Below are 21,009 nucleotides of genomic sequence, written 5' to 3'. Positions count from 1 at the left end.
TTGACAGTAACACAATCATCATAGGGGACTTTAACACCACACTTTCACCAATGGACAGATCATCCAAAATGAAAATAAAGAAGGAAACACAAGCTTTAAGTGATATGTTAAAGAAGATGGACTTAATTGATATTTATAGGACATTTCATCCAAAAACAACAGAATACACATTCTTCTCAACTGCTCATGGAACATTCTCCAGGATAGATCATATCTTCAGTCACAGATTAAGCCTTGATAAGTTTAAGAAAATTGAAATCATATCAAGTATCTTTTCCAACCACAACACTATGAGACTAGATATCAATTACAGGAAAAAATCTGTAAGAAATACAAACACATGGAGGCTAAACAACACACTGCTTAATAACCAAGAGATCACTGAAGAAATCAAAGAGGCAACCAAAAAATACCTAGAAACAAATGACAATGAAAACACAATGACCGAAAACCTATGGGATGCAGCAAAAGCAGTTCTAAGAGGGAAGTTTATAGCAATACAATCCTAGCTTAGGAAACAAGAAACATCTCAAATAAACAATTTAACCTTACACCTAAAGCAGTTAGAGAAAGAACAAAAAAACCCAAAGTTAGCAGAAGGAAAGAAATGATAAAGATCAGATCAGAAATAAATGAAACAGAAATGAAGGAAATGATAGCAAAGATCAATAAAACTAAAAGTTGGTTCTTTGCGAGGATAAACAAAGTTGATAAACCATTAGCCAGACTTATCAAGAAAAAAAGGGAGAAGACTCAAATCAATAGAATTAGAAATGAAAAAGGAGAAGTAACAACTGACACTGCAGAAATACAAAGGATCATGAGAGATTACTACAAGCAACTATATGCCAATAAAATGGACAATCTGAAAGAAATGGACAAATTCTTAGAAATGCACAACCTTCCAAGACTGAACCAGGAAGAAATAAAACATATGAATAGACCAACCACAAGCACTGAAATTGAAACTGTGATTAAAAATTTTCCAACAAACAAAAGCCCAAGACCAGATGGCTCCACAGGCGAATTCTATCAAACACTTAGAGAAGAGCTAACACCTATCCTTCTCAAACCCTTCCAAAATACAGCAGAGGGAGGAACACTCACAAACTCATTCTACGAGGCCACCATCACTCTGATACCAAAACCAGAAAAATATGTCACAAAGAAAGAAAACTACAGGCCAATATCACTGATGAACATAGATGCAAAAATCCTCAACAAAATACTAGCAAACAAAATCCAACAGCACATTTAAAGGATCATACACTATGATCAACTGGGTTTTATCCCAGGAATGCAAGGATTCTTCAATATATGCAAATCAATCAATGTGATACACCATATTAACAAATTGAAAGGGAAAAACCGCATGATCATCTCAATAGATTCAGAGAAAGCTTTCAACAAAATTCAACACCAATTTATGATAAAAACCGTCCAGAAAGTAGGCATAGAGGGAACTTTCCTCAACATAATAAAGGCCATATATGACAAACCCACAGCCAACATCGTCCTCAATGGTGAAAAACTGAAACCACTTCCTCTAAGATCAGGAACAAGACAAGGTTGCCCACTCTCACCACTATTATTCAACATAGTTTTGGAAGTTTTAGCCACAGCAATCAGAGAAGAAGAAGAAATAACAGGGATCCAAGTTGGAAAAGAAGTAAAGCTGTCACTGTTAGCAGATGACATGATACTATATGTGGAGAATTCTAAAGATGCTACCAGAAAACTACTAGAGCTAATTAATGAATTTGATAAAGCAGCAGGATACCAAATTAATGCACAGAAATCTCTAGCATTCCTGTGCACTAATGCTGAAAAATCTGAAAGTGAAATTAAGAAAACACTCCCATTTACCATTGCAACAAAAAGAATAAAATATCTAGGAATAAACCTACGTAATGAGACAAAAGATCTGTATGCAGAAAATTATAAGACACTGATAAAATAAATTAAAGATGATACAAATAGTTGGAGAGATATACCATGTTCTTGGATTGGAAGAATCAATACTGTGAAAATGACTCTACTACCCAAAGCAATATACAAATTTAATGCAATCCCTATCAAACTACCACTGGTATTTTTCACAGAACTAGAATAAGAAATTCTACAATTTGTGTGGAAACACAAAGGACCTCGAATAGCAAATGTAATCTTGAGATAGAAAAATGGAGTTGGAGGAATCAGGCTCCCTGACTTCAGACTATACTACAGAGCTACAGTAATCAAGACAGTATGGTACTGGCACAAAAAGAGAAATATAGATCAATGCAACAGGATAGAAAGCCCAGAGATAAACCCACGCACATATGGTCACATTATCTTTGATAAAGGAGGCAAGAATATACAGTGGAGAAAAAGCCTCTTAAATAAGTGGTGCTGGAAAAACTGGACAACTACATGTAAAAGAATGAAATTAGAACACTTCTTAACACCATACACAAAAATAAACTCAAAATGGATTAAAGACCTAAATGTAAGGCCAGACACCATCAAGCTCTTAGAGGAAAACATAGGCAGAACACTGTATGACATAAATCACAGCAAGATCCTTTTTGACCCACCTCCTGGAGAAATGGAAATAAAAACAAAAATAAACAAATGGGACCTAAGGAAACTTAAAAGCTTTTGCACAGCAAAGGAAAGCATAAAGAAGACGACAAGACAACCCTCAGAATGGGAGAAAATATTTGCAAATGAAGCAACTGACAAAGGATTAATCTCCAAAACATACAAGCAACACATGCAGCTCAATATCAAAAAACAAATAACCCAATCCACAAATGGGCAGAAGATCTAAATAGACATTTCTACAAAGAAGATATACAGATTTCCAACAAACACATGAAAGTATGCTCAACATCATTAATCATTAGAGCAATGTAAATCAAAACTACAATGAGGTATCATCTCACACCAGTCAGAATGGCCATCATCAAAAAATCTACAAACAATAAATGCTGGAGAGGGTGTGAAGAAGAGGGACCCTCTTGCACTGTTGGTGGGAATGTAAATGGATACAGCCACTATGGAGAACAGTATGGAGGTTCCTTCAAAAAGTAAAAATAGAACTACCATATGACCCAGCGATCCCACTACTGGGCATATACCCAGAGAAACCATTATGCAAAAAGACACATGGCCCCAATGTTCATTACAGCACTATTTACAATAGCCAGGACATGGAGGCAAGCTAAATGTCCATCAACAGATTAACGGATAAAGATGTGGTATATTTGTACAAATTGTGTCATTTGTAGAGGAATGGATGGACCTAGAGACAGACAGACAGAGTGAAGTAAGCCAGAAAGAGAAAAACAAGTATAATATATTAACACATATATGTGGAATCTAGAAAAACGGTACTGATGAACCTATTTGCAAAGCAGAAATAGAGACACAGATGTAGAGAACAAATGTGTGGACAACAGGGGCAGGAATGGGGGACTGGGATGAATTGGGAGATTGGGATTAACATATATATGCCACTGGGTATGAAATAGATAACTAGTGAGGAACTGCTGTATAGCACGGGGAAGTCTACTCAGTGCTCTGTGGTGACCTGGATGGGAGGGAAATCCCAAAGGGAGGGGATATGTGTATACATATGGCTGGTTCACTTCACTGTGCAGCAGGAGCTAGCACAACATTGTAAAGCAACTATACTCCAATAAAAACAAAACAAAACAAAAAAGAAAAAACCCCAGTCCTCAACAGTTGAATGACTAAACAAATTATGGTATATTCATAAAATGGAATACTACTCGGCAAGGAAAGGAAATTTATTCGTGCAACAACATGGATCTCAAAAATATTATGCTAGAGAAATTGGACACAAAAAACCAGCTGTGATTCCCTCTGTGTGAAATTCTTTTTAAAAAAGCATAACTAATATGTTGTGATAGAAATTACATTAGTGGTTGCTTGAGGTGTCAGGGAGGGGTGGTCATGGTGGAGGGTATGTATGAGAAATTTTTCAGGTGACAGAAATGTTCTTGATTGAGGTAGCTGTTACGTGAATGTATACATTTGGCAAAGCTTATCAAACCACACTTAAAATGGGTCATAGTATTATGTCAATTATATCTCAATAAAGTTGAGTTTAAAAAGAAAATCCTGTTGGCTTAACCTTCAAATTATTTCCAGAATTTGACCCACTTCTCCCCACTACCACCTGGTCTATCTCTTACATGAATAATTACAGCCTTCTAATCGGTCTTCCTGTTTCAATACTTGCTCCTCAAAAGTCCATCCTCTACACAGCAATGAGAGGGGTCCTTTTCAAAATGTAATACAGATCACGGCACTTCTCTACTTGAAATTCTTCCTTGGTTCTCCATTTTTCTCAGAGTAAAAGTTAATGTTTTTACAATAGCTGGCAGGGCCATCAACGGTCTGTCATCTCATTCATTCTACTGTAGTCACACCAGCCTGCTGTTCGGTTCTTCAACACGCCAGGTGTGCTCCTGCCTTGGGATATTTGTATTCACTTTGCTGCTGTCTGGAAAGCTCTTTTCCCCTCTTCCCATAGCACATAATTCACTCCTTCTCCTTCAAGTCTTTATCCAAATGCCAGCTTCTCAATGAGGCCCACGCTGACCACCCCAATTTATTAACAACCTCTTTCCAAGAACTCCCAATCCCCTTTGCTCTACACTGTTTTATTGTATAACACTTGCAGATTCTAGCATTCTATATAATTTACTCCTGTATCATATTAATTATTGTCTCCCTCTGCTGAAATGTAAGCTCCATGACGGCAGCAATTTTGATCTGGATGGTTCACTAACACAGCTCTAGCACCTAGAAATGGTCATGCTATAGACTGTGTGCTCAATACATTCTGCTGTATGATTTTCATAAGCATCTCTCTTCCTTCTACAAATTGTTTCTCACTCCTGTTAAGCTCTTTCAGGTTTACCATAAATCTATCATTTAAAAATTTGATTAAAATGTTTTTCTTCTCCCCAGCAGGAGAGTTGTTTTCAGTGTTAGCTGACTCAATCAAAACTACAGTGCTGAGTAAGGGAGAAGAGAATTCCTAGAAAGAACTTTTATCTTCCTATGCAGCAGAGACTGGGGAAGGCAGCTCAAAGAATTTGGTGGCAATGCTCAACTACAACCACCTTCAAGGAAAGACCATCTCAACAACTATAGCATTCAACCCAACTAAACAACCACAGAGGAAGGTCAGCATCATCTTTAAGTCCTGTTACCTGTTGTGCTGAATTTTAAAGCAATTCACAGACGCATTTGGGTGACTCTTCAAATTATTTCAACAACAAATTGTGTTTAGCAACAATAGAGAGTATATGTGAGTGTGTGTATTATTAATCTATATAAATACCCTAAATTATCAAGCTCATTTTACTTACAAAAAACCCTTATTTCTACTCTATTAAGGAAAGCTGAAATGACATGTGAAAAAAATCAAGCATCATCTATTTTTTATACATTGCCATCCTCTTTTCTCAGTAATCAAAAAATATCAAAAATATGTTTGTAATACCGATTAAAAATAAATGGAATTATATCAATATAATATAAACACAGAAACACAGCAGTGTCTATAAAATGTCTATAAGTAAAGAAAAATGGGAAAAACAAAATTGTTGTGATTAAGATTCATTTGTCATTGGATGATAACCCAACTTATATTTTATCAGATAAATCATTAACACGCAATTGATTATGGATAACATTTGCAATCTTATTTGTAACTTTTACTGCTAAATAAATTGCTTCATAAAAGAGAACTCACTTCAGATTATATCTATCGTACTCAGTGGAAGATCTTGGCACTGCAGAGATCATATAAAGAAATCCAATGTGCTCATTTTCACGTACTATTTTGATGATTTGCAAGGGATCTTGAATGTTGGCTTTAATGACTTCTTCCCGGTCATGGAAATAGTACTTAGGGTAAGTTGAGGAACTAATCTCGTAGAGGCCTCTTCTTCCAGTGCTGGTACGTGACAGTTTAGCAGGAGAGGGGGAGAACGCCTCAGCAGAGGGCCATTGGATCTAAACAAAGCCAGTTTTCCAAAAAATTAGTTGTTTTTTGCGGGGGGGGAAAAACTATATATGTGACAAAATATTAACCTCCAGGACTAATTACCACACTGCCTAAGATGTCTAGGGCTTAAAGGAAAGCATTTTTGAACTGAAAACTTTCAAACTATTGATCGGCAGTGATAGATTCCCTCTCAGTACTCCTTGCCCAGATGTTCGTCTCCTTCTCACAAGCACCCCCAGCAACACTTCCCATTGCCTTCTCTTCTCCCTTCACTTAAATGTTTATTACATCAAAATGTTACCAGCTCCCTGGTGTTTATGAGAGCCCACCACTCCCCTTGCTCAGTTGCTCTGTATCTCCCCTGACTGTGGCCTTTCCCTCAACACCCTGCCTGCCCCCACCAGCCCCACTTCGTTCTGACAACCTTGATGCTTTTCGGTGCGTGACATCTTGGACAGCTGTCGTCATAACTCATAATAAACTATTTTTAATGAATGTGACGGGTTGTTACATTGAGTATTGGGGATCAGTATTATGTAATAGCCTTGGAGAAGCATATGTGTTACTTTTTTTCGAACTTCCTCCTCTTATTTTATTTATTTTTTTATTGGAGTAAAATTGCTTTACATGCTGTGTTAGTTTCTGCTGTACAGTGACGTGAATCAACTATATGTATACCTATATTCCCTCCCTCTTGGACCTCTCTCCCACCTCCCCCCACCCCGCCCATCGAGGTCATCACGGAGCACCGAGTTGAGCTCCTTGTGCTATACAGCAGGTTCCACTAGCTATCTATTTTACACATGGTAGTGTGTTTATGTCAAATCTCATCTCCCAATTCATCCCACCCTCCCCTTCCTCCCCGTGTCCACATGTCTGTTCTCTACATCTACATCTGTATGCCTGCCCTACAAATAGGTTTATCTGTACCATTTTTCTAGATTCCACATATATGCTTTAATATACAATATTTGTTTTTCTCTTTCTGGCTTACTTCACTCTATATGATAGACTCTAGGTCCATCCACATCTCTACAAATGACCTAATTTCATTCCTTTTTGTGGCTGAGTAATATTCCATTGTATATATGTACCACATCTTCTTTATCCATTCATCTATCATTAGACATTTAGGTTGTTTCCATGTCCTGGCTATTGTAAATAGTGCTGCAATGAACACTGGGGTACATGTGTCCTCACATGCACACTGAAATGTGAAAGGCACTGTCTCCAGAACAGGCAATTGTGAGTTAGTAACGTATATGCTTATGCTTCCTGCCCTGTGGGTCCTTAGCATAAGCATATATGTTATTAACTCACAATTAATTGTTTGTTCTGGAGACAGTGCCTCTCACATTTCAGTGTGCATATGAATTACCTGGGTAACCTGTTGAAATGCAGAGTCTGCCAGCCAATCCAAGGTGGAGCCTGAGATTCTGCATTTCTCACTTGCTTCCAGGAGATGCAGATGCTGCTGGTTCCAGACCACGTGTGGAGCCCCAAAGCTAAGTCCCCACCATGTTCACACACTTGAGGTTTGCTCCAATCCCTGGGTCCCACTGTCTGCTCTCAGTGCCACTCACACTCCTTTGCTCCTCCCCAACAAACTTGGGAGAGCATCAAACACGTCTTCTCCTCCTGCCGAGGAGGTTGATAACCGTGTTTGAGGAAATGTGACATCAACTCCAACAGTCATCCCTTTGTCTCTCTGACAGGACTGGCTTTAAGAAAAAAGAATCTGCATTGCAGACCTGCTTTGGTGAATAATTGAGGTACATATATAAATGATATCTTTATTGCCTATTAGCAGAGTTAATAGAGGTTGCCATTTCTATAAAAGAGTTATTACCATAAGCTCTGTGGAACAATGTCCCCATAAGATTTGTATTCATAGGGATCATTATTCTCTATCTCTGATTAAATACCTCATTGAATAGGGGTTTCAGAATAGAATCCTGGGAATTTCAGAGCTAAAGGACATACATCTTTAAAATCAAAGATAAAATATGCTCCTTTCATTTATCGGCCAGGGATAGCAACAAAGGTACTGTTTTCTTATATAAAAGAAGAGGCCAAACCAGATACCAGAACCAGAGAAAATATATATTGCTTTGTCCCAATGTTTCAACAAGAGCTGTAGTTAACTCTTTTATGAGACAAGAGTATTAATATTTTAACAGGAAATGCATTTGTTTTATTTATTATATCTCTTAAAAAGTTGTACTGCATTCTAAGTGAAAGGTTTCTTCAACAATAGGCCTAAACATTTTCATTTCATTTCTAATTATGTAACTCAGTGGGAAGATGTAATTCAATTTAAACAGTCACATATGTTTGGATTTTGCAGTAGTTGGGGGAGGGAAATAGAGGAAGCATTTATTCATAAATTGTAGAACATCTATCATATTCCTCTATGGTGGATTCCCAGTCCAATCGATAAGTCAATCTTTCTTAATTACCGGAAGCAAAGCCTTCAACTTTCCGTCCTTCTTTCCTTCCTCCCTCCCTCCTTCCCTCCCTCCCTCTCTCCCTCCCTTCTTTCCTTCCTTCCTTCCTTCCTTCCTTCCATCCTTCCTTCCTTCCTTCCTTCCTTCCTTCCTTCCTTCCTTCCTTCCTTCCTTCCTTCCTTCATCTCCCAGTAAACCTTACTAGATACATTTCCATTCTGAACTCATTCTGAGAAATCAATACCCAGAAAAATGAACCTCTTCTCAGAATAAATACCCTTCTCCTTTTAAATAGAATATCCCCTTTCTTCCACATTTCCATTCAACCTCTAACTCTTTACTGAATCCTTCATTTAGTTACAGTTACAGCCAAACATAACCTATAACTTATTCCTTTTCAGCTACTTCCTTCATCCCAGATGTGCACACAATCTCTCTCGCTTTTATTTTTAAAAAATTTTATTGAAGTATAGTTGATTTACAATGTTGTGATAACTTCTGCTGTACAGCAAAGTGATTCAGTTTTACACATATATATTCTTTTTCATATCCTTTTCCATTATGGTTTATCACAGGATATTGAATATAGTTCCCTGTGCTATACAGTAGGACCTTGTTTTATTAATCCTTCCTATATATAATATAATAGTTTGCATAATCTCTTTTTAAAATTCAAGCTCTTGAAACCCACTTTATACCAAATGAGCTAATTAATGTACAATCAGATCTTTCTTGGCCCCACTTAAAATATCTCGTTCTCTCTTTCTACTTCACAGAAACCAAATTAACTGAAGCTATACAATTTCATACAATTTATCATATGATATTCTTTCAGGATAATCTCACCCAAACCCATGGCTCCCAAGGCCATAGCTCTCCCACCTTATTTGCCTTGTTAACTTTCCACTTATTCCTCCGAGCTTAGTGCAGTTCCCTAGGGTAGCTGTTCTTCCACAGACGATCCCCCTGGCCACCAGGTGTAAGCATCCCTTCTGCTCAGTTCTCCATTATTTTGTACTTTAAATGATCAGTGAGAGCTCTTATCACACCTCACTGTGCTTAAGTGTTTACTTGTTCATTTCCCACCTCCAGATTCTGAAATCCTCGAGGACAGAGCTTGTCCTCAACTCTCAATTTCTAGCACTGCAGCCCAAAGCCTGAAAGACAGACAACGCGCACTGAAAGATCCTCTCAATAAAAAGCTCAGAGAATTCTTGGCTCTATTGGTATTTTTATTGTGGGTGTGTCCTCCACATTTTCTTCCACTTCTGTTCTTTTGTTTAATTATCTACAGGTGTTTACATAAAGCCAGGCTCTAGTGATTTTGCCCCAGAACTACTATTCACTTATTCATTGCAAGGCAACTTCCCCACTCTACAACTCTCACCAATTACAAAAGTTGTCTCTCTAGTTGGTTCAGTTTCCATTTTATTGCCCTTCACCAAGGTCTTCAAAGATTTGGGGGGATAATGATGAAAATTTCATAAAAGTTATAATAACATTCAAAATACTATTATGTCTTCTTTTAACATGTCTTCTAGAGAAGATCAGAAGACACTATATGAATGCTAAAAGTTTTCCTTTATGATTTTACTCTACTGTCCAAATTTTCCTTAAATAGGAAGAACTGGGAAATACTGTATTCCCCCAATCCATTACATAACCTAAGGGGAAAAGATTTTGCCACTATCCTTATGAGTTAAAAGCATGTTAGCAACGCTATATGAAACTAACATTAAAAAGATCAATTAAGTACTTAAATACTTACCTGTTTTTTCTTTTTCACAGAATCTTCACGCTTGAGCCGAACAAGAGATTTGGTAGAACGTCTTTCTTCAGTGCTTCCTGGAGGCTTTAGGACTCCAGAAGTGATTAACTGGTATCGGTTCTGCTCATATATGTATTCTGATTTCTTATGATCTTGGTAGGCTTTTAGCACTGGCTTTGGGAAATAAAAAGACATGTTAATCTTTTAAATATTAATGTGAACTTGTTCTTCACTACCTTTGGACTCTATCTCTGTTGGAAATTGATCACCTTCCTGGACTAATTTCCTATCTAAGCCACAATCATTATTAGCAGCTATCATCATTGTCCATGGCCTGTTGCTTGACTAAGACTTTTCTACTTGGTTTCCATTAATTCTGCCCTTTAAATACCAATGAATACTTCTAAGGGTGACATTATGACAGAAAGTACACAGAGGCATGAAATCACATACTCACTAATTGTCCAATACAAACCCCCACCATTCACTACAATAGTTACCGTGGGATCATACAGAACTCCCACTCTACCCAAAGGTCACTAATCACTTCCCATAGCCATAACTAATTGAAGATCATCACAAAACCAAACAACCTGACTTTTAAAATGGGCAGAGAATCTGAATAGGCATACTTCCAAAGAGGAAATGCATCTCTAATCATCAGGAAAGTGCAAATCAAAACCACAATGAGATATCACCTCACACCTGTCAGAATGGCTATCATCAAAAATAACACAAATAACAAATGTGGGCGAGGATGTGGAGAAAAGGGAACTTTTGCACATTGTTAGTGGGAATGTAAATTGGTACAGCCACTATGGAAAACAGTATGGAGTTTCCTCAAAAAATGTTAAAAAAAGAACTACCATATGACCCAGCAATTACACTCCTGGGTATTTATCTGAAGAAAACAAATACACTAATTCAAAAAGATATATGCACTCCATGTTCACTGCAGCATTATTTACAATTGCCAAGATATGGAAGCAACCTAAGGGCCCATCAATAGATGAATGGATAAAGAAGATGTCTTATATATATACAGTGGACTATTATTCAGCCATTAAAAAGAACAGAATTTTGCCATTTGCAGCAACATGGATGAACCTGGAGGGTATTATGTTAAGTGAAATAAGTGAGACATATGTTACCACTTATATGTAGAATTAAAAAATAAAACACACTAGTGAATATAACAAAAGAAGTAGACTCACAGATATAGAGTGGTTACCAGTGGTGAGAGGGAAGGGAGGAGGGGCAAGATAGGGGTAAGGGATGAAGAAATACAAACTACTATGTATAAAATAAATAAGCTACAAGGATATATTGTTCAGCACAAGGAACATAGCCAATATTTTATAATAACTTTAAATGGAGTATAATCTATAAAAATATTGACTCACTATGCTGTACACCTGAAACTAATAAAATATTGTAAATCAACTATACTTCAATAAAAAAAGATCAAGGAAAAAAAGTACTAGATGAAAATATAAGAGGTGAATTTTACAACACTGTTAAGAAAGTCTATCTCTATGCTAAGTTAAGACAGAGAAAGACAAATATTGCATGATATCACTTATATGTGGAATCCAAAAAATACAACAAGCTAGTGAATATAATAAAAAAGAAGCAGACTCAGATATAGAGAACAAACTAGTGGTTACCAGTGGGGGGTAGGAGCAATATTATAGGGGCCGGGGAGTGGGAGGTATAAACTATTGGGTGTAAGATAGGCTACAAGAATGTATTTTGCAAAGCAGAGAATACAGCTAATATTTTGTAATAACTGTAAATAGATTGTAACCTTCAGTAAGACAAACTTCCAATTATAAGATAAATAAGTACTAGGGATGTAAGGTACAAGATGATAAATATAATTAACATTGCTGTATATTACATATGAAAGTTGTTAAAAGAGTAAATCCTAAGAGTTCTCATTACAAGGAAAATTTTTTCTATTACTTTTATTTTGTATCTATACAAAATGATGGTTGTTCACTAAACTTATCATGATAAACATTTCATGATGCATGTAAGTCACATCACTATGTTGTACATGTTAAACTTATACAGTGCTTTATGTCAATTATATCTCAATAAAACTGGGGAAAAAAAGACAACCAGCTTCTATATGCCAATTTAATGAAAGAACACTACACCTGCTACGGAAGTACTCATGCCCCCAGAAAATCAAACTTAAGACTCTAAACCTAACTACCAACATATAGGAAATACAAGAACCAGAGAAATATAGGTTAGCTACTACAGTGGGGATACAGTCAACAAAATTAGACTGTGGAACTATATAGAAAAATAACCAAATTTTGCTCATTAAAATTTTTTCCTAAGAAAAAATAAAAGAGTTGATGGGGAACTTACAGACCTAGAGACTTAAGAGAAACATCAACCAGCTAGTGCATGGATCTTATTTTGATCTAAATTTTAACAAGGATGCTGCAAACAAAATTATTATAAGACAATCAGGGAAATGTGAGTATTTTTTAACAGTTTAAATTATTTTAACAGCTCTCTTGAGATATAATAGACATACATTAAGCTGTATGTATTTAAAGTGTACAATTTGATGTGCTGATATATATATATATATATATATATATATATATATACATATATGACACAGTCAAGATAATGAACAGAACCCAACCATGAGCCTTTTCAGGTTCCTTTCCAATACTCCTCCCTAGGCAAATACTGATCTATTTTCTATCACCATACATTAGTTTGCATTTTCCAGCCCTTTATATAAATGTAATAAAATAGTATGTATTTTTTTTGCCCACCATCTTTCAGCATAATTATGCTGAGATTCCTCTATGTTGTTTCATGTACACATAATTCATTTATTTTTAAGGCTGAGTAGTATCCTATAGTGTAGAAACACCACAATTTATTCATTCACCACTTGATGGACATGGTGGTCGTTTCCACTTTTGGGCTTTTAAAAACAAAATTGTTGGAGGGGGATCAAGATGGCGGAGTAGGAGGACATGGAGCTTACCTCCGCCCACAAACACATCAAAAATACATCTACATGTGGAACAAGTCTCACAGAAAACCAACGGGAAACTGGCAGAAGAACTCCTATACAACCAAAGCTTCAACAAACTTCTCCACACAACTGGGTAGGAAGGGGGAAAAGGTGTCGAGACGGAACTGGCGCCCCTGGGAGGGATCCGTAAAGGAGAGAAGGTCCACAAGGGCACACCCTTGCCCTGGAGAAGCCCCTTACTTGCCGGGAGGTCTGCTGGGACAGATATAGGGGCTGGAAAAGCCTAAATTCTACTCCCGAGGAGGGTGGGCATGCTGGCTTGCTAATAATCAGGGCAGAGAGAGACCAGGGCTGGCGGCTGCTGCCACACCTCACTTCCCAGTTCAAGGTGCACACCAGATGGGGCCACAAATACTCATAGAGGCAAAGTGCCAAATCTTGGACCAACAGGCCCTGGGAGAGGACTCAATCTACTTGCAGGGAGACAGGCTGGAGGGCCTGGGATGTGGATCGGACCGAACCTTGGAGCCCATTGTCAGCATGCATACTAAGTGGTGCCACAGAAACTCACAGTAGCTCGGCGCTGAGTCTCTGGGGGACGGGCCCTGGGCAGGAGCACACAGTTGTTCTTTTGTGTCTGGTAGGAGCGCTCCGGCCCTGCCCACTCTACACTGCAGCTTGGAGCTGGATCTGCAGCTGACAGGTCCTAGGAGAGGTTGGCCACAGAGGCAGCCCAGGTTTCAGGTGGCAGCACGACCACCTAGATTCCTGCAGCCACAGCACCCCGGCCCCAGCCCCAGCCCACTCCACAGCACAGCCTAGCAGTAGGTCTGGGACAAACACACGGAGAAAGAGATGTGACCATGGGCTGCTTCTGGATGGAACCATGGCCACCTGCACAGGCAGTCCATAGGGTTACTGTGACCACATGGACCTCACTTGCTTTAGCAATCACCTCCTGTGGGGCAGGGCATGCACTTGTCAGTGAAAAATTAATCAGTCGATCTAAGAAAGAAATGGAAAATTTTATTCAAGCCAAATTTGAGGATTACAGTCAGGAAAGAGCACCCCAGAAAGCTCTGAGAACTGTTCCACCTGTTAGAAGTCAAGGCACAGTTATATAAATTTTTTTGAGAAAGAAGGCTACACATCAAATGACATTTTATTGGCAGTTTAAATGATCCAGTTCTAAGCATCATTGTGGTGGGTCATGTGACCCTGTACAAGATCAAGAAGGAATGTTATCTTTTAAGGAGTTGTCTTATTGATGCTGGGAGAATGTTGCTCTTTAAGGCTGAGCAGGTATTCCTGCTGATGGGGAAGGTTTTGTTGATGCATAATGCAGAAACACAAGCATTGTGGGGGAAGAGAGCAGGCCAAAGTGCAGAGAAGAATTTTTATGTTTAAATTTTTCGTCTTGCCATAAAATATGAATTTTATTTCACACACTCAAGGGCAATGGATCCTGATCAAACCCAACCCTCAGGGCTTCTACTCCAACAACTGGGGAGCAGACCCTACCCCAACAGGGCTGTGACAGCCATGGAGCAAAGAGGAGGTCTCATCTGACATCCAGCACAGGCTCTGGAGACCACAACATCAATCACACCTACTATCAAGGGGTAATGGCCAGCACACTATGAGGAAAGATGTGGCTGTCATTCATACCAAACCCAGCCACTGCACCAAAAATACTGGACTCACACAGTCTACACAGGGTCACTCCCACTTAAAAATATCCCTTCATACACCACAGTAGATAACTGCTTCTCCTGAATTCATAGAGACAGAGAAAGTTTAAGTAAAATGAAAAGGCAGAGGAACTACTCCCAATTAGAAGAACAAGAGAAATCTCCTGAAAGAACAAATAATGAAACAGACCTCACCAGACTGTTAGACCACAAGTTCAAAAAGGAGATAATAAAAATGCTAAAGGAATTAAGAAAGATGATTGATAGAAATGCAGATCACTGTAACAAGGAACTGGAAACTGTAAAGACAAACCAATCAAAATTAGACAACTCAATTGGTGAAATAAAAACCAATCTAGAAGCAATAAATAGCACACTAAATAAAAAAGAAGAATGAATAAGTGACCTGGAAGATAGAATAATGGAAATCACCCAATCAGAACAGCAGACAGAAATAAAAATGAAAAAAAAAAGAAAGCAACACATGAGATATAGAGAGTGATATGAAGGATGCCAACCTAAGCATAATAGGGGTTCCAGAAAGAGAAGAGAGAGAAAAGAGGATCAAAAATGTATTTGCAGAATTTATGACTGAAAACTTCCCAAACCTAAAGAAGGAAACAGATATCCAGGTACAGGAAGAACAGAGAGTCCTATACAAGATAAACCCAAACAGATCCCCACCAAGACATATCATAATTAAAATGGTGAGAATTAAAGATAAAGATAGGATTCTAAAGGCAGTTACAAGGGAAGCCATTTACCACAAACCCACAGATAACTTAATACTCAACCATGAAAAGCTGAAAGGCTTTCTGCTAAATTCAGGAACAAGACGAGGATGCCCATTCTCACCACTTCTATCACAGTATTGGAAGTCCTAGCCACAGCAATCAGACAAGAAAAAGAAATAAAAGGTATCCAAATTGGAAGGAAAGAGGTAAAACTGTCACTCTTTGCAGATGACATGATACGCAATAGAGAGAACCCTAAAATCTCCATACAAAAACTATTAGTGCTAATAAATAAATTCAGCAAGGTAGAAGGATACAAGATTAACATACAGAAATCTGTTGCATTTCTTTACACTAATAATGAAATATCAGAAAGAGAAAGTAAGAAAACAATCCTGTTTAAAACTGCATCAAAAAAATAAAATCCCTAGGAATAAACTTAACTAAGGAGGTGAAAGACCTATATACTAAAAACTATAAAACATTCATAAAGGAAATGGAAAGATATCCCATGCTCTTGGATTGGAAGAATTAATGTTGTTAAAATGGCCATACTACCCAAAACAATCTACAGATTTAATGTGATCCCTATCAAAATACCCATGACATTTTTCACAGAACTAGAACAAATAATCATAAAATTTATACAGAAACACAAAAGACTGAGAATTGCCAAAGCAATCCTGAGGAGAAAGAACAAATCTGGAGACAACACCCTTCCAGACTTCAGACAATATTACAAAGCTACAGTATAAAAAACAATGTGGCACTGGCACAAAAACAGACATATAGATCAATGGAAAAGAAATAAACCTACCAAATAAACCTATGGTCAATTAATCTATGACAAAGGAGGCAAGAATATACAATGAAGAAAAGACAGTCTCTTCAACAAATAGTGTTGGGAAAGCTGGACAGCTACATGTAAATCAATGAAATTAGAACACGCCCTCACACTATATACAAAAATAAACTCGAAATGGTTTAAAGACCTAAATATAAGACATGATACCATAAAACACCTAGGAGAGAACATAGGCCAAACATTCTCTGACATAAATCTTAGCAATGTTTTCTTAGATTAGGCTCACAAGGCAAAATGAATAAAAGCAAAAATAAATGAATTGGACCTAATCAAACTTAAAAGCTTTTGCACAGCAAAGGAAACCACAAACAAAATGAAAAAACAACCTATGGAATAGGAGAAAATATTTGCAAATAATATCCAAAATATACAAACAGCTCATAAAGCTTAATATTGAAAAACCAAATAACCAAATCAAAACATGGGCAGAAGACCTAAATAGACACTTCTCCAAAGAAGACATACAGATGGCCAACAGGCATATGAAAATATGCTCAACATCACTAATTATTAGAGAAATGCTTATCAAAACCACAATAAGATATCACCTCACACCAGTAAGAATGGCTATCATCAAAAAGCCTACAACTACATGAGTAGCTGTACTCATGGCTATTATTTATTAAAGAAAAAGGGGAAAACAATTAAAATTAACAAAGAGAAAAGGTGTATGGGACAAAGTCTGGGGGAAACCAAGCAACTTTTCATGGGCACTCTTCCAGTGGAATCCATATTTGTATAGGCTTATATCTGGACTCTCTCTTGTGTTCCATCAGTCTATTTGTCTATTTTGACACCAATACTACAATGTCTTAATTATTGTAGTTTAATAGTAAGTACTGAAATCAGGAGCATTAGACTTTAAACTTTGATCTTCTCTTTCAAAGTTGTTTTGGTTGTTCTAAGTCCTTTGCATTTTTCTGTGAATTTTAGAATCAGCTTGTCAATTTCTACCAAAAAGGAGAAATACTGCTGAGACTTTGATTGGAATTGCGTTAAATTTATAGATCAATTTGAGGAGGACTGACATCTTGAAAATATTGAGTCTTCTAAACTACAAACACAGTATCACTCTTCATTTAGAGCTTCTTTAATTTCTGTTATATTTTGTAGTATTCATTCTTCAGGCCTTGCACATTCTCATTAGATTTACCCTCAATTCATACTTTTGTTGCTATTGTAACTAGTATTTTTATTTAATTTCAATTTCAAATTGCTCATACATAGATGTGCAACTAGTTTTTTATACTATCTTGTATTCTGTACCCTTGCTAACCTCATTATCAGTTCTAGTAACTTTTTCATAGCTTTCACTGGATTTTCCAAGTAGATGATCATGTTCTTTGTGAAGGAAAATTTTTACTTCTTCCTTTCTAATCTGGGTTCCTTTTATCTCTTTTCCTTACCTTACTGCAATGGCTACCACCTCTAATACATTGTTAAACAGAAATGCTGGGAGCAGACATCCTTATTTGTTCATAATTTTTCACCATTAAGTCTGAGGTTAGGTGTAGGTTGTTCATGGATGACCCTTACTCACTTGAGGAAGGTCTCTTCTACTCCTAATTTGCTGAGAGTTTTATCAGGAATGGGTGGTGGATTTTGTCAAAGGATTTATCTACATCTATTGATATAATTATGTTTTTTTTTCAGTGGGGTAATATGGTGAATTACAGTGATTGCTTTTTAAATGGTTAATTCCCTACATTCCTGAGATAAATCCCACTGGCAATGATATATTATATAGTTGGGTGCAAATTCCCGAAATTTTGTTTATAGTTTTTTTTAAATAACAATATTAACTACCATTTATTGAGCTTCTTCTATGTGACAAAACTTTAACACCCATTAATCTTTACAGCAAATGTGTTAGAAGAGTACTATTATTTGAATATTATTTTATTTTTTATTGAGACATAATTGATATATAACATTATATTAGTTTGTGTACAACATATGTATATGTTGCAAAACGATCACCACAATAAATCTAGTTAACATCCATCATCACACATAGTTACACTTTTTTTCTTCTTTTTTTTTTTTTTTGCAGTATGCAGGCCTCTCACTGTTGTGGCCTCTCCCATTGCGGAGCACAGGCTCTGGACATGCAGGCTCAGTGGCCATGGCTCATGGGCCCAGCCGCTCCGCGGCATGTGGGATCTTCCCTGACTGGGGCACAAACCCGTGTCCCCTGCATCGGCAGGTGGACTCTCAACCACTGCGCCACCAGGGAAGCCCCACTTTTTTTCTTATAATAAGAATTTTTAAGATATTCTCTCTTAGCAACCTTAAAATATACAATAGAGTATTATTAACTATAGTCAGCATGCTGTACATTATATCCCCAGGACCTCCTTTATTTTATAACTGGAAGTTTGCACTTTTTGACCCCCTTCACTCATTTCATCCACCCCACCCCCTCAACCTGTTCTCTGGCAAACACCTATCTGTTCTCTGATTCTATGAGTTCAGTTTTCATTTTCTTTAGATTCCACATGTGAGATCATACAGTATTCATCTTTCTTTGTCTGACTTATTTCACCTAGCATAATGCCTTCAAGGTCCATCCATGTTGTTGCAAATGGCAAGATTTCCTTCTTTTTATGGCTGAATAATATTCTATTGTGTGTATATATACTACATTTTCTTTATCTGTTTTTACACTGGTGGACACATAGGTTGCTTCCATGTCTTGGGTATTGTAAATAATGCTGTAATGAATATGGGGTGCAATTATACGTATCTATAAGTATCTTTTTGAGCTAGTATTTTTATTTCTTTCAGATAAATGCCCAGAAGTATGACTGCTGGATCACATTTTTAATTTTTTCAGGAAACTTCATATTGTTTTCCATAGTGACTGCACCAATTTATATACATTCCTATCAACAGTACACAAGGATTCCCTTTTCTCCACATCCTTGCAAACATTTCCTATTTCTTGTCTTTTTGAAAATAGCCTTTCTAACAGGTGTGAGGCGATACCTCATTGTGGTTATGATTCACATTTCCCTGATGATCAGTGAGGTTGAGCACATTTTCATGAATCTGTTGGCCATCTGTATGTCTTCTTTGGAAAAACGTCTATTCAGGTCCTCTGCCCATCTTTAAGTTTTTGTTTTTTTTTAAATATCCTTGCTTTCCTTTTTTTAAAAAAAAATTTATTTATTTATTTATTTATTTACTTTTGGCTGTGTTGGGTCTTTGTTTCTGTGTGTGGGCTTTCTCTAGTTGCGGCGAGCGGGGGCCACTCTTCATCGCGGTGTGTGGGCCTCTCACTGTCGCGGCCTCTCTTGTTGCGGAGCACAGGCTCCAGATGCGCAGGCTCAGTAGTTGTGGCTCATGGGCCCAGTTGCTCCATGGCATGTGGGATCTTCCCAGACCAGGGCTCGAACCCGTGTCCCCTGCATTGGCAGGCAGATTCTCAACCACTGCGCCACCAGGGAAGCCCCATCTTTAAAATTTGATTGTTTTATGAGTTGTATGAGTTCCTTATATATTTTGGATTATAACCTCATATCCGATATATGATTTGCAAATAGTTTCTTCCAGAGGTTTCCTTTTCATTTTGTTGAAGGTTTACTTTGTTGTGCAGAAGCCTTTTAGTTTTATGTAGTCCCGCTTGTTTATTTTGCTTTTGTTACCTTTGCTTTTGTTGTTTTTAATAAATTTTAAAATATTTTATTGAAGTATAGTTAATTTACAATATTGTGTTAGATTCAGGCATACATCACAGTGATTCAGTTATACATTGAGCATAGTTCTCTGTGCTATATGGTAGGCCCTTGTTGGTTATCTACCTTATATATAGTAGTGTGTACATGTTAATACCAACCTCTCAATTTAGCCCTCCCCCGACCACCACCCCTCCGCTTTCCCCTTTGGTAACCATGAATTTGTTTTATGTCTGTGAGTCTCTTTCTCTTTTGGAAATAAGTTCATTTGTGTGTGTGTGTGTATATATATATATATATATATATATATATACTCTCTCTCTCTCTCTCTCTCTCTCTCTCTATATATATATATATATATATATATATATAGAGAGAGAGAGAGAGAGAGAGAGAGAGAGAGAGAGAGTCCACATATAAGGCATATTATATGATATTCATCTTTGGCTTACTTCACTTAGTGTGATAATCTCTAGGTCCATCCATGTTGCTGCAAATGGCATTATTTCATTCTTTTTTATGGCTGAGTAATATACAATTGTATATATGTACCACATCTTCTTTATCCATTCATCTGTTGATGGACATTTAGGTAGATTCCATGTCTTGGCTATTGTAAATAGTGCTGCAATGAACACTGGGATGCATGTATTTTTTCAAATTACGGTTTTCTCCAGATATATGTCCAGGAGTGGGGCTGCAGGATCATATGGTAGCTTTATTTTTAGTTTTTTAAGGAACCTCCATACTGTTCTCCATAGGAGTTGTACCAATTTACATTCCCAG

The 21,009-nt window shown here is 37.3% G+C and overlaps 1 protein-coding gene across 1 annotated transcript in view; it reads right to left on the bottom strand.

Annotated features, from left to right (window-relative positions):
• DNAH6 (dynein axonemal heavy chain 6) overlaps nucleotides 1-21,009 on the bottom strand; it is a 293,512-nt gene that overhangs the window by 263,969 nt on the left and 8,534 nt on the right. Inside the window, exons 3-4 of the mRNA XM_032653510.1 lie at nucleotides 10,244-10,417; nucleotides 5,774-6,036 (exon numbers count right to left, since the gene is read on the bottom strand). Of these exons, the coding sequence (XP_032509401.1) occupies nucleotides 5,774-6,036; nucleotides 10,244-10,417 (437 nt within the window). The remainder of the gene's footprint in view (nucleotides 1-5,773; nucleotides 6,037-10,243; nucleotides 10,418-21,009) is intronic.

The sequence above is a fragment of the Phocoena sinus genome, chromosome 13 (genome assembly GCF_008692025.1).
Source record: "Phocoena sinus isolate mPhoSin1 chromosome 13, mPhoSin1.pri, whole genome shotgun sequence".
Classification (NCBI taxonomy): domain Eukaryota; kingdom Metazoa; phylum Chordata; class Mammalia; order Artiodactyla; family Phocoenidae; genus Phocoena; species Phocoena sinus.
The sequence above is the reverse complement of the archived record's forward strand: the minus strand, read 5'-3'. Positions and strand labels throughout refer to the sequence as shown.